This window comes from Microtus ochrogaster, chromosome 16 (assembly GCF_000317375.1).
Source record: "Microtus ochrogaster isolate Prairie Vole_2 chromosome 16, MicOch1.0, whole genome shotgun sequence".
Taxonomy (NCBI): domain Eukaryota; kingdom Metazoa; phylum Chordata; class Mammalia; order Rodentia; family Cricetidae; genus Microtus; species Microtus ochrogaster.
In genome coordinates this window covers 19,342,097-19,358,122 of record NC_022018.1, presented here as the reverse complement: position 1 = coordinate 19,358,122, position 16,026 = coordinate 19,342,097, and the positions used below count along the sequence as shown (strand labels likewise).

At 43.8% G+C, this 16,026-nt stretch overlaps 1 protein-coding gene across 2 annotated transcripts in view; it reads left to right on the top strand.

Annotated features, from left to right (window-relative positions):
• The window catches only part of Epc1 (enhancer of polycomb homolog 1), a 97,639-nt gene extending 87,885 nt beyond the window's left edge, over positions 1-9,754 (top strand). For both annotated transcript variants that reach the window (XM_013348996.2, XM_013348995.2), the window contains exons 11-14: positions 1,829-1,947; positions 2,922-3,063; positions 3,175-3,538; positions 8,421-9,754. In XM_013348996.2, coding sequence (XP_013204450.1) covers positions 1,829-1,947; positions 2,922-3,063; positions 3,175-3,538; positions 8,421-8,493 — 698 coding nt within the window. In that variant the 3' untranslated portion in view covers positions 8,494-9,754. The remainder of the gene's footprint in view (positions 1-1,828; positions 1,948-2,921; positions 3,064-3,174; positions 3,539-8,420) is intronic.
• The last annotated feature ends 6,272 nt before the right edge of the window (positions 9,755-16,026 follow it).

Here is a 16,026-nt window from a genome sequence, read left to right as displayed (position 1 = left end):
TTACCACTAAATGCTCAACTAAAACACAAATATCAAAGATACATAAAAGAATTTTACAGGAAAGGGGTGTTGTAATATGAACACTTCTGTTTGCTTTCACTCATATCGGAGGTCTTGAGTGAATGCTGAATTATGATTTTTCTAAGTATGTAATGACCTGATCCTTCTAGAAGTATTTTTTTAATTACTAAATATTCCCTATTGGAAAAGTAAAGGAAGTTAAAGTATAACTTTCAAACCCATTGGTTAAAAAAAAATATCTAATAAATTAGGTATCTTAAGGTTTAAGCAGTTGTTTTCTATAAATAATCATGTTTACTATGAACCTGCATTTCAGGCAGCATTCATTTTTGTAGGTTTTTCATGGCTTTGACCCAGCTCACTTCTATTACCTGTTGATGTGTTCATGACTTATGTCAGTATTTAGGGAACATCCTAACATAAGTAAGGCCTCCCATAGAATATTGGCTTGATCTGTAGCTTACACAAGATGGATGCCAATTAAATGGAGCTGTGGCACACAGAGAGGAGGACCAGCAGGAGCACTTCTCCAGTTCAGTTCAAGAATGTGTGTAGGTGCTAATAGTTGTCTAATAGTTGTACAGGGCTTTCTTAAGCCCTTGGCTTCCAGGTCCATTCAAAGTGTGGTGGGAGTGTTAGCTGTAGACGCCTGGTAGCGGGCAGAAACGTGGTCCTGGGGGTTAGTAAAGATCCCGCCGAAGTTACAGTGAAAATTAGAAAACTGGATGGGCTGGGAGGCCGACATCATAGCAAACTGGGTTAGTGTGTCTGCAGAGTCGAGCTCTGAAACTTTGCATAGGTAGTAGGTGCCCCGGTACCTGGGGATAAACTGGTTTTTGGTTTTTGGTTTTCCTTAAAATAGCGCCTCCTCAGACAGGAAAGGCATCTTTAAGGAGCCCTTGCAGTCAGGCAGTTCTGGGGTTGTGTGCTTTTCTTTTTTTTCTCCCCTCCCCTTTTTTAAATTGACAAAAGGAAAAGAATAAAGAAACAGGTTTCCTTTTTAAAACTACACACACTTTTGGGGGTAATAAATGAACATTTTTTTGTTTGTCTTTTTTAGAACTGAGCTCTCCATAGACACACATAAGTAGCATAACACAGTGTCTTTCCTCAGCCATCACTCTGTACAGTAATCAGCATAACTCCGTTCTTATTGACTGGATTTTGTCCAGGTGGGTTAACTGGGTGGGGAAAATTCATTAACTTAACGTTGGAACTTCTTTTCTTCCTGTTAAAAGATTCGTTCTCTCTCTCTCTCTCTCTCTCTCTCTCTCTCTCTCTCTCTCTCTCTCTCTCTCTCTCTCTTTAAGTCATAAGCTGTCCAATTTACCTTTTATTAAAGGAAACCTTTGTAATGACTAAGATAAGAAGCTATGTAGACAGCGCTCTTGGGACGGCCTGGGCGCCTTGGCGTGGCAATCTGGATAAACCCCAAGTGGATGGTGGTCACCAGGTTTCACCTCATGCTTAGCACAGAGTGCATCTCCAAGCTTGTGGACTGACAACGCAAGAGCACTTTCTACACTGTCTGGCACGAGTGTCGCAGCTCTAGAAAAGCTAGTTTCCTTTGTGCGACTCGGGAAGCTTCGTTTTCTTTGTTTTTTTCTTTAAATTGAAGCCACTTTTGTTAAGTGTGATGGAAAAAGCTGGGGTTTTCATCTAGAAGTGATCTCTAGCAGGATCATGTATTCGTCTATTCAGATGCTTCAATTTTGCACAAAACCGTCCTTTTCTGATGCTGGATTTTTAGTGTCGTAAGGTGTCTGTGGTGCCTGCATTTCTGTGAATCGTCTCGTTTTATGTTCAGCATTCACAGCCGAACAATACCAGCAGCACCAGCAGCAACTGGCACTGATGCAGCAGCAGCAGCTTGCACAAACTCAGCAGCAGCAAGCAAACAGCAACTCTGCCACCGCCGCGCCACAGGTGAGGGCTTGTGTGTCGTATGACTGTCCTCACTGGGTGTTGTCCTAGAACCAGCAGAAAAGTGGCTTTTGCCTGAATGTACACAGGGTTTAGAGAGAACATTCCAGGTGAGTGTGGAAGCTGTTCCTTCTGCTGCCCATAAGAGCATAAGAGCACAGTTCCCCTAACTGGACGTTGCTGCGGCCTGCCTGGAGTCTGTACCGGCCCTGTCCACAGCCTAGAGCCCTGAGCAGCTCACTCTGCAGTTTCAGAATTAAACCCAAACCTCTTCTACTCTTTAAAACCACTTTTGAACTTAAAGCATGGAAATCATGCATAGATAGATTTGGGACTAAAAGACTGAGAATTGAGTTTTCTAGGCATCTTAAAGGGAATTTCCCAAGAGGCTTCTTAATTTTTAAATTAAATTATATCATATCTTACTTTTTTACTAAGGGATGATTGTCTTACTATTTCAAAGATGTCTTGGCTGGGCAGTGGTGGTGCACGCCTTTAATCCCAGCACTCGGGAGGCAGAGACAGGTGGATCTCTGTCAGTTCGAGGCCATCCTGGTGTACAAGAGCTAGTTCCGGGACAGGCCCCAAAGCTACAGAGAAACCGTGTCTCAAAAAACAAACAAAAATGTCTTTGGTTATGTATAGGTTGTATATGAGCAGGGAGGGTGGGTAAGGGGAGAGCGGGAGGTAGAGAATAGGTGTAGGGGTACATAGACGCGCTTACATATTTGCCTTATGTATTTCTAACCTCTCAGTTGGACTTTTTGCTGTCACTGCATTCTGTACTAAAGGGTTTATTTTGATAATTGCCTTATGTATTCTATATTGTCTTACAGGATGCTCAGACATACAAACCTTTAGACAGTGAGCTTTCCTGCCTACTAGAAGAGACTAAGGTTTCAGTGGCTATCCAGCTCTTAGTGCTGTGGAAGCTGATTTTGAGGCCAATAAACCTTTCTTTGGTGTTTTCCTTCCAGGGTTTTGTTTCTAAGACTTTGGATTCTGCTAGTGCACAGTTTGCTGCTTCTGCTTTGATGACGTCAGAACAGCTGATGGGATTCAAGATGAAGGATGATGTGGTGCTTGGGATTGGGGTGAATGGCGTCCTTCCAGCCTCAGGTGAGGACAAAGGCTCTGCCTGGCCCCGAGGGATTGACATGCATACATGCTTATACACATAGACACAGGCACCAAATGCAGGGTTGACGTACACTTTGTTTCTCTCCCCAGGAGTATACAAGGGCTTACACCTCAGCAGCACTACACCAACAGCGCTTGTACATCCGAGTCCGTCGACAGCGGGTTCAGCTTTGTTACAGCCTTCAAATATCACACAGACTTCAGGTTCCCACAGTGCACTGAGTCATCAAGTAACTGCTGCCAATTCTGCAACAGCTCAGGTTCTGTTTGGGAACAGCATCCGATTAACTGTACCTTCATCAGTCCCCACTGTAAACTCTATCGCCCCAATAAACGCACGACATATACCTAGGACTTTAAGTGCTGTTCCATCATCTGCCTTAAAGCTGGCTGCCGCGGCAAACTGTCAAGTGTCCAAGGTCCCTTCGTCATCCTCTGTAGATTCAGTTCCAAGGTGAGTAGTTATTCTAAGCTTAAACTGTTTGAGCAGTAAGGCCCCTAACTTCAGCCTTCTGGAATGGCTGAGTTTTTTCTTCTTTCCCTTCTGTGTATGGAAAATATGTGCATATTACTTAGTATCCCTTGATTGTTAAATAAGTAAATGTTGTGATTCTGTGTTAGTTGACTTCAGCTCTAGTTGAGAATGAGCCAGTCCACTCAGTGAGATAGTGAATGTTGCTTATGTGACTTGGGCCTCTCTCTCTCTCTCTCTTATTTTTTTCCGTTTAACCATTTATTGTCTCTTTTATAGTTTGGAGTGCTAGACACAGATAACTTTGCTATAAGAATACTCAATATCTTTTGGGATAACTATTTTGTCACTACAATTTTTTTATTGATACTGAGCTCTATATTTTTCTCTGCTCCCCTCCCCCAAGGACCCCATACTCCCAGTTTACTCAGGAGATCTTGTCTTTTTCTACTTTCTACTTCCCATATAGATTAGGTCTGTGTAAGTCTCTCTTAGTGTCCTCATTGTTGTCTAAGTTCTCTGGGATTGTGATTTGTAGGCTGGTTTTCTTTGCTTTATGTTTAAAAATCACCTATGAGTCAGTACATGTGATAATTGTCATTCTGTGTCTGGGTTACCTCACTCAAAGTAATGTTTTCTAGCTCCATTTTCCTGTAAAATTCAAGATGTGGTTATTTTTTTCTCCATTGTGTAAATGTACCACATTTTCCTTACGCATTCTTTTTCGAGAGGCATTTAGACTGTTTCCAGGTTCTGGCTATGACAAACAATGCTGGTATGAACATAATTGAGCACATGTCCTTGTGGCACAATTGAGCATCCTCTGGATATATACCCAGAAGTGGGATTGCTGGGTCTTTTAGTTTTTTTGAGACAGGGTTTCTCTGTAGCTTTGGAGCCTGTCCTGGCTGGATTAAAGGCGTGCGCCATCACCACTTGTTGGGTCTTGAGAAAGGTTGTTTCCTAATTTTCTGAGAAATCGCCACACTGACATCCAGAGGGGTTGTACCAGTTTTCATTCCCACCAGCAATGGAGGAGTGTTCCCTTTACCCCACAGCCTCTCCAGCATAAGTTGTCATCAGTGTTTTTGATCTTGGCCATTCTTACAGGTGTAAGATGGAGTCTCAGAGTTGTTTTGATTTGCATTTCTCTGATGACTAAGGATGTTGAACATTTCCTTAAATGTCTTTCAGCCATTTTAGATTCTTCTGTTGAGAGGTCTCTGTTTAGGTCTGTACTCCGTTTTTTTGTTTTGTTTTGTTTTTATTGGATTGTGTGTTCTTTTGGTGACCAATTTATTCTTTTTTCTCTGTAGTTTTGGTGCCTGTCCCGGAACTAGCTCTTGTAGACCAGGCTGGCCTCGAACTCCCAGAGATCCAAGTGCTGGGATTAAAGGCGTGCGCCACCACCGCCCAGCCAGTGACCAATTTCTTGAGTTCTTTGTATATTTTGGAGATCAGACCTCTGTCTGATGTGGGGTTAGTGAAGATCTTTTCCCATTCTGTAGGCTGTCATTTTGTCTTGTTGACTGTATCCTTTGCTTTCCAGAAGCTTTTCAGTTTCAGGAGGTCTCATTTATTAATTGCCAGCACCACTTGTTAAATATGCTTTCTTTTTTCCATTTGATATTTTTTGCTTCTTTGTCAAAAATCAGGTGTTCAAAGATGTGTGGATTGATATCCGGGTCTTCCCAGTTCCATTGGTCCTTCTGTCTGTTCCTATGCCAATACCAGGCTGTTTTTAGTACTGTAGCTCTGTAGTAGAGTTTGAAGTCAGGGATTGTGATGCCTCCAGAGGTTCTTTTATTGTTCAGGATTGTTTTGGCTATCCTGGGTTTTTTGCTCTTCCATATGAAGTTACGTACCGTTCTTTTGAGGTCTTTAAAGAATTTTGCTGGGATTTTAATGGGCATTGCATTGAGTCTGTAGATTGCTTTTGGTAAGATTGCCATTTTTTACTATGATAATTCTGCCCACCCAGCATGGGAGATATCTTTCCACTTTCTGGTGTCTTCTTCAATTTCTTTCTTCAAAGATTTAAAGTTCCTGTCATACAAGTCTTCCACTTGTTTTGTTAGAATTACTCCGAGATGTATTATGCTGTTTGTGGCTATTGTGAAGGGTTGTTGATTCTCTGATTTCTTCCCCAGCCCTTTTATCATCTGTGTACAGGAGGGCTACTGACTTTTTTGAGTTAATCTTGTATCCTGATACATTGCTGAAAGTGTTTATGAGTTGTAGAAGTTCCTTGGTAGAATTTTTGGCATCAGTTATGTAAACTATCATATCATCAGCAAACAGTGAGAGTTTGACTTCTTTTTTTTTCCAATTTGTATCCCCCTTGATCTCCTTTTTGTGTCTTTTGCTCTAGCTAGGATCTCAAGTCTTTTTTTTTTAATAATAATTTATTTTTATTTTGTTTGCATTAGTGTTTTGCCTGCATGTATGTCTGTATCACGGTGATACAGATCTTGGAGTCATGGACAGTCATTAGCTGCCGTGTGGGTGCTCAGAACTGAACCCAGGTCCTCTGAAAGAGCAGTCGGTGCTCTTAACTACTGAGTCATCGCTCCAGCCCCTGGGCCCTCTCCTAATACAACAATAACTTTGAATGTTCCGCTCCTCTCCAGGCATTGGGTGGAAGGTGTTTTCTTTAGGATATTAGTGTTGTTGATTTTGTCTGTAGCTTACTGTGTGATTAGGATTGGTAAACCTTCCTTCCCTAATCTTAATAGTTGAAATGATGTCAGTGCCTTAGTAACATTGAATCAAGCCATTGTTTCTCTGCTCACTTGCCTTCTTGAATTTCAGTAGATACCTTAGTGTTTTGTTGAGGCTCTGTTACACTTTCAGTATCAACTGGAATACCATAATTAAATCCTGCTGCTGCAAGATGTTAGGAGAAAAAGAAACAAAGACCTGCATTTTTCAGGTTAGAAGAAATAAGCCTACAATGAGAGTTGATATGAGGAAAGTGCAGGTAATAGTGAAGGCCGTTCTAGATGTAAAAGCTTTGTGTGCCATCCAGCTTGTAAACAGTAAACAGTCACTGTCATTTCACAACCAGGGAATCCTAAGTATGCTCTGCAAAGCATCGGCTTCCACCTGGAGTACTGATCGATTGGATGAAGAGAAGGGGGCATATCCAGAAGCTAGAGTAGGCTAACGGAAATAGAATGTTGGGGAAATACAAGCAATTAACAAGTACTTGGTTTTCCTAGGGACTCAGGAAGCTTAGTATAAAAGGGATGACAGGAGGTGGGCAGGCCACAGCGGCTGTGTTAGGCCAACATTGAGACTTCAGCCGAGAGGGGATGGGGGCAGTTTTGCAGCAGCTTGTTGACAGCCTTTACTCTGCGCGCCCACAGGTCTCTGTCTGCTCGGCACCAGTGTCCCATTGGTCTGATCATGACTGATCAGTCGAGTGTAGTCCCCCTCCTCCCCATCTCCAGCCATCGTGACTTTCATTGCTGTAGAATTGTACAAATACAGGAACATTTACAGTCTGTGGGACTTCACAGAGCTATATCTCTACTATTCCTAGAGTTCACTGTACTTTCCAGGGATCGTTAGAGCCTAGTGTTCTGATTCATAATCCTGTGTCTGTCTCCCTTAGTGAGGCTCATTAGGACCCAGATTCAAAGTCCTGACCTGAAGTTTAGTCGTATTGGTTTGTTCTATGTTAAATTACTGAGAAAAGCTTTGGGGTTGGAAGCGGGAGATGGCACTATGGGTAAAGGTGCTTGCCATCAAGCCTGACAGCCTGTATGTGACCCACAGTGACCACACAGTGAAGAAGAGAACCAAATTTGCAAGTTCTCCTCTGACCTCCACACTGGCACGTGTGCGCACGCACGTAGACACACAGTTTTTATAAAGATTAAAAATGGTTCACAGCCTAGAAAGATGATTCAGTTGGTAAGTTGCTTGCCAGTACAAGCATGAGCAACTGAGTTCAGATCCCCCAGATCCCACATTTTTTTTTTATATGCATTGGTTTTAAGGGCATCGGATCCACTGGAACTGGAGTTACAAACAGTTGTGAGCTGCCATGTGGGTGCTTGGAATTGAACCCTGGTCTGCTGGAAGAGCAGCCAGTGCTCTTAACTACTGAGCCATCTCTCCAGCCCCCAAAGCCCACTTTAAAAAAAAAAAAAAACTACATGTAGTGTTGAGTGCCTACAACCCCTACACTGTAGGGGGTGTGGGGAGGATGGGGCTGGGAGATCCTAAAGCTCCTTGGCAGCCTAGCCAGCTCTGTGGTCTGCAGGTTAGGTGGGAAACAGTATCTGAGAAAACAAGGTGAAGAGTGATAGGAAGGTGCCGTCCTCTGTCTACCCCGGCTCTCCACATGCCCTCATACACAGCAAAGAAGAATGAAGGCGTAGGGCTGCCGAGGTGTTCTGTAGGTAAAGGGACTTGCCACCAAGCCTCACAAGCTGTTTGATCCCCAGAATCTACATAGTAGAAGAAAACTGACTCCCCAGAAGTTCAGCTGTGGTATACTCATGAGCACACTTGTGCATGCACACATACACTAAATAAGTAAACAAACGTAAGAAGAGAAGTTGAGTGTGGAAGACAGCTGCAGCTGGAACTTGAGAGCTTGAGAACTTTGTACAGTTAAGTGTGCTGGGGCACTTGGACCCTTCTCCAGTCTGTCTGCAGTACGGTTGGCCGTGGAATGACTGTTAACACCTGCTTTCTGCTTGCCTGTGTTTCATAGTTATAAAAATTCATACTCGTCTTTACTCCACTGTCCCATAAATAAAGTTTGTTCCCATCGTTAAAGATAAATAATGCTTTGTCTTTGTGGTCTCAGTTCGTCCATGAGAGTTAAGTAACTGGATTCTTATTCCAACAGGGAAAATCACGAGTCGGAAAAGCCAGCACTAAACAACATAGCAGACAACACAGTCGCCATGGAGGTGACGTAGCTTCCTGGGAACAGGACTGCAGCCTGGGGACATGATCAGGTGCTATGCATCAGAGGCGTTGGAACGCAGGGGAGGATGGAATGCACACGCGTTTCCATGGCAGCTGTGGGGACTCGGCACTGCGCATCTCTCATGCTTCAACTTTTCTTTTCTTACTGTTAATAGGAAAAAATCAACATCTGTAAATTAAGAATGCAGCAATTATCTGTATAGTACTGCATATTTGTAATACCCTTGTATATATGTTACTTGAATACAGAAATGTTCATTTGTGATGCTTTGCACTTGGGGGCGGGGGTGGGGAACAAACTGCAACAAGAGTGTGAGCTGTGAGCTGTGTAGCTGGTGTCATCACATCATGTGCATGGTGCGGAACCTGCTGTCTATTTATTGTGCCGTGTTTACAGGTTTTGTACACTGTACCCTCATTGGTTCCTGTGCTGTAGTAAATGTGTTAGGTAGCTGTGGACTCCTTGGTATTTTGTAATGGTATAACATAACTTGGTTCCCTCTGGGTCCTTGAGTTTTTTGTGTATCATGTGAAAAAAAAATGGTGACATACATACAGAATTTTACAAAAAAAAAAAAGCATCAGTTTTTTAAACGGGGAATGTACTGTTCAATGGGGATCTTCCGGTCTACACCATTAGGACGCGCAACAAGCTAAAAATGAAGTCTCTTGAACCCTCCCATCCCCACCGCCTGCATGTGTGGGCGGCCCCTGGTACTTAAGCACTAATGTTATGTTGCTGCTCTGCAAACAGCCCAGTCGTCCCGTTTCCTTCCACACCAAAAAGTGTTAAATCAAGTACGCAAACGGAGTCCTTACAACTGGAGTTTATGTTGTCTTGCCCTTTTTTTAGCACAAAAAATGTACTTTTATTATTGTGGAATCGTTTGAAGACTTCATTCTTTACTTGTTCTTACAGAAAGGGTATAGGGGAGAAGAATGCAGTAATTGCTGTCCGTGTATCGTCATTCCAGTGTGTAAAACAGCCAGCCAGCTTTTTTCCTTTTAAGATTCTCCAGAAGGCTGCGAGGCCAGAGCCACAAATATCGGGTGCCTTCCTTTGGAAATATTTGACCTCTCTTCTGTGAAGAGAACGGTACTTACCAGACTACTACTAGTGCTTTGTCAGTACCGAAGTCTGAATGCCCAGTCCAATGGCATACGTTATCCTTAAGGTTTTTAATCCCACCTGGAAAATTGTGATAGAATTCTCACAAAATAAACCCAGGGCATTACATGTTGACAAACTAACGTGCAGTGGTCTTTGGCTTTTATTTCCAACCCCAGAACTCTGTGTGACTTTCCGTTATTTCAGTAAAGGGGCTTGCTTAGAAAAGGGGGGAGGGGGACTTAAAGTTGGTGTTTTCAGTGGTTATTTTGGCATGACTGTTTGCCTACATCAGTGAAAGAAATCCCCGCCCTCGATTTATAATCTCATGGAGGTGAGAGAAACTGGGATCTAAAATGTGAAGCAAAGAGGGAAAAGGCAGGGCCAGTGAGTGAGCCTAGAAAGCCGAGGGTGCTCACCCTATCAGGCTGGGTCAGAGACAGTGGCTGAAGAGAGGGAGCAGAGGGCAGGAACAGCAGCAGTGTGTGGCACAGAAGGGGGCTGGAGATGGAGCTCTGCATGCAGGCGAAGACTGCCTCTCTTCTGTACAGAAAAGAACTCCGAGCACAGGAGTTCTACTGCCTCACTGACAGGTTTCTGGGGAGCTTCTGGGAGTGACCACAGTGGTTCAAGGGATAACCTGAAGTGGTTGGGTCTATTTCTGGTTTTAGAGCGACCTGTTAGAAGTTGCTTACTGGCCACATGCGGCACATGCCTGCAGAGGCAGGAGGCTTTCTGTGAGTTTGAGTCTAACGTGGTCTATAGAAAGAGATACTATCTCAAAGTAGAAAACACTTGCTTAATGAATCTGTTCAGTAAGAAACTTAAGAATGACTTCAAAGGTGCAGTAAGGACAGGAGTTTGGCTCCCAGAATTCAGGTACACACCAGGTAGTGACATATGCTTGTCATCCCAGGGTCACTGCTCAGCTGGACCGGCCTACTCTGGGAACTAGGCCATGGGGACTGAGAACATGAGCCCCATCTGAGGGAGCCCTCTGGCCTCCACATGGACATATAGACAAAACTTAAGTTCAAGATATTTTACCTGAGCAGATGACCGTGGTTTAAAGTAATTTAAGAGAAAGTAGGTCTGGGGAATCAGGAAAGTTTGAGATACTAAACATCCAAGTCAAGATGAAAGCATGATGTAGAAAGAAGTGGGGCTGAGCTGGAGAATCTGTGGTTGCAGGTGGAGGCATCGGGCGTGAGAGGACTGCAGCCATAGTGGCAAGGCAGTTTGGAGTTGATTTTACCTTAAAGGAAAAAGGTTTGCCTTTCTATTCCGGTGTCTAGTCAGTATGACTGAAAACCATCTATAAACTGCCAGCATAAGTGTGCTGTGGAATAACCGAGGTCAGGATCAGTATTTCTCAAGTCACACTGCAGATATGATGAAGCCAAGGTCCTCAGAAGCCTGCCTGCTATGTCCACCGGCAAATTCGTAAGTGTTCTGGGGAACGAGGAAGTGAGTCCTGGCTCTTGGGCTGCTGCTTGACAGGTAGTGGTTGTGGTCCACACAGCATCCTCTGTGCATCATAACTGAGATTCAGGGAACAGACAAACTAATATGCACATTTTCTTAAAAGGAGATGCCTTCAAAACAAGTTTGGGAGACCCTACACTGTTTCCCGCACTTCTGCCACCATGTTGTAAGAGCACAAAATAAATAACACGGTGGTAAAAGAGCAGCTTAAGCAAGGGCCCTGGGGAGAGCAAGGAAAGGTCGCAGTGACCCATGGTCCCAGGCTGCAACTCACTCCCGCCAGACCCCAAAGGTGGCAGTGTTTGTCTACAGCTGTTCGGTGGTTAGACCGATGCAGTTTCCCTGGTAACCATCCTTACCATGGTTACTAAGGTAACTGCAGAGAACACTTATCACTAAGCTTTGGTCCGATTGATGAACAAGATCCCCAGATACCTCACAGACACTGGCTTTTACCTAAGTAAAGTAATTTTGTTCTCTTTTAAACTCCAAATTATAAGGGTTTGAGGTTTTGTTGTTTGTGAGGTTTTTTTTTTTGTTTTTTGTTTTTTTTTTTTTAGTGAGGAGGATTAATTCAAAAATAACAGCAACAGAGAACTAGACAAACCGCACATCAGGCCAGCAATTGCATAGTAACTGTGTCAGGTTCTCCTGTAGATACTGAGACAGGAGTCAGCCCCAGCTCCCACACTGCCTACATCCTGGTAGGCTCTGTGACAGATTAGACAAGGCCAAGTAAAGCGCCATTATATTAACATTACTAAGTTGAAATCAGAATATTTTAACGCTATCACTTTCTTAAGTTTTTTTCAGGTAAATGCAATGCCCAATCTCTGTAATTATGGACTACATGGCTGAATAAAACAGGTGATAATTCCAGAATATTCTGAATAGGTACAAAAACTAAAAGTGGGGGATGGTCTACATCTGTAGTTCTATAAATGAGTAGGACCTTTAGTATTGCAGAATTCTGGTGTTACGAAGGCTGTCTTGCTTTTCTGGGTGCGGGCAGGTGTACACGTGGTGGGTTCTGTATGAGTGTGGGTACATGTGGGCATGTGTAGTGGTATTTTGTTTGTTTTAACAAATAAAGCTTACCTGAAGATCAGAGTGCAGAGCTACACCACTAGAGGCCAGGCAGTGGTAGCACACACCTTTAATCCTAATACTGAGGATTCCCGCACCTTTAATCTCAGCACTAGGGACATGGAGACAGGAGTGATATGACTGGGTGGAGAGAGAAGACGTAGTCTGAGGACAGATCGCCCCTTTGGTCTGAGCATAGGTAGAGGGAAAAGGGCTCTAGTGGCCAGCGGCTCTGCTTCTCTAATCTCTCAGCTTTCACCCCTAATATCTGACTCCGGGTTTTTATTAAAAATAATTAGAATTCATGCTACAGGTGTGGGTGGGGGAGTGGGCATGGTGTGCATATGTGTGGAGTGGGTATGTAGCAATGTACATATGCACATGGAAGCCAGAGTTCAGTGTCCTCTCCACTATTTATATTACTTCATTTGAGTGGGGGGTGCGCGGGCCATAGCATGTGTGTAAAGAACAACTTGAAGACTGGGTCTCTCACTGAACCAAACACTCGCAGATTGGCTAGGCTGGTGAACTCCAGGATCTCGTCTCTGCCTCTCTGGCATTACAGTCTTAGGCCACCACATCCAGCTGTTACGTGTGTGCTGGGGTTTCAAACTCATGACCTCATGCTTGCATGGAAGGCCTTTCCTGACAACCATCTAGCATGCTGACACCTTTATTCCACCCACAGTAACATGGCTACACATTTAATAGCTTCCAGCACTCTCCAGCCAGGGAAAACTGAAGACAACACAACACAAAAAAATTTTTGGTAACTTGATTGCACCATGTGTATGAGCTTTATGAGTGGCAGCATTGTGTCAGGATGTCAAAGGTTGGACATGCCTCGCAAAAATGTGTTTTCTCTCAGTTCTGGAAGAAGCCCTAAGTGCTGAATACATTTATTTCACTGTGTTTGAAATCAAGGTAACTGTAGTCCCACACCTCTGAAATGCTAAGCCTCATGTCTTGTCCAGCTGCTGGTGGCTAACTGGCATCTCTGTATTTTCTCGCCTTTTCTGGTCTCAAAGCTCCCAATGCCTAATCTCTCCTGTAAATAACCCCCACCCCCTCTCTACCCCAGCCCTGTATATGCTGCTAACTGGGCACTTAGAGAATGTTCTCAATAATCTTCATGTCATCTCAATCAATCAAGGCCCTTGGGGATGATTCTGCCTACATGTTAGACCCTTCACCTGTGTGGTCCTAACATCGCACATACACATAGTGGCACCTTCACCTCAATTCATGGGTCACATACATGAAATTTGACAGCCTTGCTAATGAATGTATGTTGGGTGAATATGCTGTTTCCTGTGATTTTCAAACTTAAAAACTTTCTAAAAGTAAAAGCCTTTTTAATTATAAGTTTGTATTTGTGTGTGCACGAGCATGAGTACCCAAGTCAGAGGACAGCTCTCCCACTGGGTGGGCAGACTTGGGTCATCACCCTTGGAAGCAAGCACATCTCACAGGCTCAACATGGCAAAACTTTTATTGAAAGAATCCATATCTAGAAGTCTGATAGAACAGAAAGGAGTAGCTGTTTTAGTTCATGTCAATGCTTCCCACCCATCATAAAATTGTATGTTAATAATACAAATGATCCAGTCAGTTAAGATTGCTTATTGCTCCTACAAGAGAACATGGGCTCAGTTCCCAGGACCCATGTCTAGCGTTTCACAACCACTTCCAACTCCAGTTCCAGAGGCTCTGGTTGGTACCTTCTTAACGACTTCAAGGGCACAATGTGCACATACCTGCATCACACACACACATACACATAATTAATAGTTAAGAGCACCAGCTGCTCTTCCGGGGGACCTGACACCATCACACAGACATACATGCAGGCAAGACACCATTTCACATAAAAATAATATTTTTTATAAAAGGGAAGGCTGAGCTGGAAAGGTTTGCATCTCGGAAGTAAGTGGGACTAGAGAAGCCGCTTCCAGTAGATACTTCACACAGCACCCACTCACTTACCCTTGCCTTTGCCCTTCCACCGTGTGGAGGGTGCAGCCCTTATCAGGTGACACAGCCTGCTGACACTAATCTTAACTTGCCAGTCTCTAGAAATTTAAAAGCAATTTTCTATACAATTTCCCCAGTCTCAGGTATTTTGTTATAGCGGCACTGACTGGACTAAAACAGACATTTCCACGCTGGAAAGGCAAGGTGACGAGTCAATCAGCTGGCTAGTTTTTGTTGTTGTTTTTGTTTGTTTTGTTTTCGTTTTTTGAGACAGGGTTTCTCTGAGTAACTTTGGAGCCTGTCCTGGAACTTGCCTTGTTGATCAGCCTGGGTCTCTCTAGTGCCAGGACTAAAGGTGTGCACCATCATCACCCAGCTTGCTGGCTAGTTTTGTGTCAGCTTGACCCAAGCTAAAGCCAAGAAGTCTAGAGTAAAGGATGCGTTAATAGCAGACACAGATTACAAAGTAAAGAACATGGCTTGGGAACTAGGTCAGTTTATAACAGCAAAGATGGCTTCCACCGTGAGGACTGCCAGTTTGCTTTCTTTCGCCATGAGGAAACCATGACAAAAACAACGTGGGAAGGAAAGGGTTAATTCATCTTCCAGCTGACAGTCCATCATGAAGGACATCCGGGCAGGAGCCTGGAGGCCCAAAATAACACAGAAGGCATGAGAAACAGAGGCCCAAAGGTAAGTCTTTAAGTAGCTCTGTAAGGTAGATAAAGCTATAACCAGGCTGATCGGAATAAAAGGAAACACAATTAGGCCTTCTGGAGGACACAGTGTTGAAGGCAAAGGCAGAAGTCACAAACAATCCCACACCAGTTTGGAATTATGATTAATAGAATGGTTATTTATTTAAAGGGGAAAAACTTACAGATCACCGTCCCAGACAACAGCCCTCTGTGCAATCAGGAAGGGAGTCTAGTCACCATTAGCGGAGCAGGAAGTAAGAGAGAGAGGAGAGGGAAGTGGCCGCTTTTTTAAAGGGAGAGAGACCACACCCCAATGGGCTGGTATCTCAGCGGCTATTGGCTGAAGGAGCGGGAGGAGCTCCCGCAACACAGTAGTAGAAATGTGACTGAAATAAAACAAGAAGAAAATACTAAAAATATACCTCAATAAATCTCACAGCTTAAATGAAACACGGCTTCCTTCAAACACTAATACAACTCTTTCCAGTTTTTTTGTTTTTAGTAACAAGAATTTTCTTTTAAATGCTAGGTGCAAGCTAGGGAGATAGCTCAGCAGGTAAAGTGTTTGGCACGTAAGTATGAGAGCCTGAGTTCAAATCCTCGGTCCCTGCATGAAGACAGATGTGGTAACCCAGCATCCTACTGTTCCTCTGCAGTCAGGAGAATCCCAGGAACCTTGTGGACCATCTATCTTGGTGTGTGCAGCAGCCAGACATGACACTCTGCCTTTAGCAAAGCAGAAAATGCAGATAGACACCCAAGGTTGTCCACACGTGTGCAGCTGCATACACAACAAACCACAAAGGAAAGAAGGGTCAGCCAAGTTGTGCTGTGTGTGTTTGTGATCCCAGCACTTGGGAACAGGAGGCGGGAGGACCCTGAGTTCAAAGCCAGCCTGAACTACATAGCAAGATGCTGTACTAAACAAAATAATTACAAGAAAAGAAAAACTGAATGGGGCAGCACATGCCCTTAATCCCAGCAGTCAGAGGCAGAGGCCTGTGGGCCTCTGAGGTGGAGGCCAGCCTGGGCTACAGAGTGAGTTCCAGGACAGCCAGGGCTTCATGATAGATGTCTCAAAAAACAAACCAATTACAGAACAATGTATCATAGCATCCATGTTCACATGGGCACATACACACAAATACCAAAAGCTTTAACTATGTAACAGT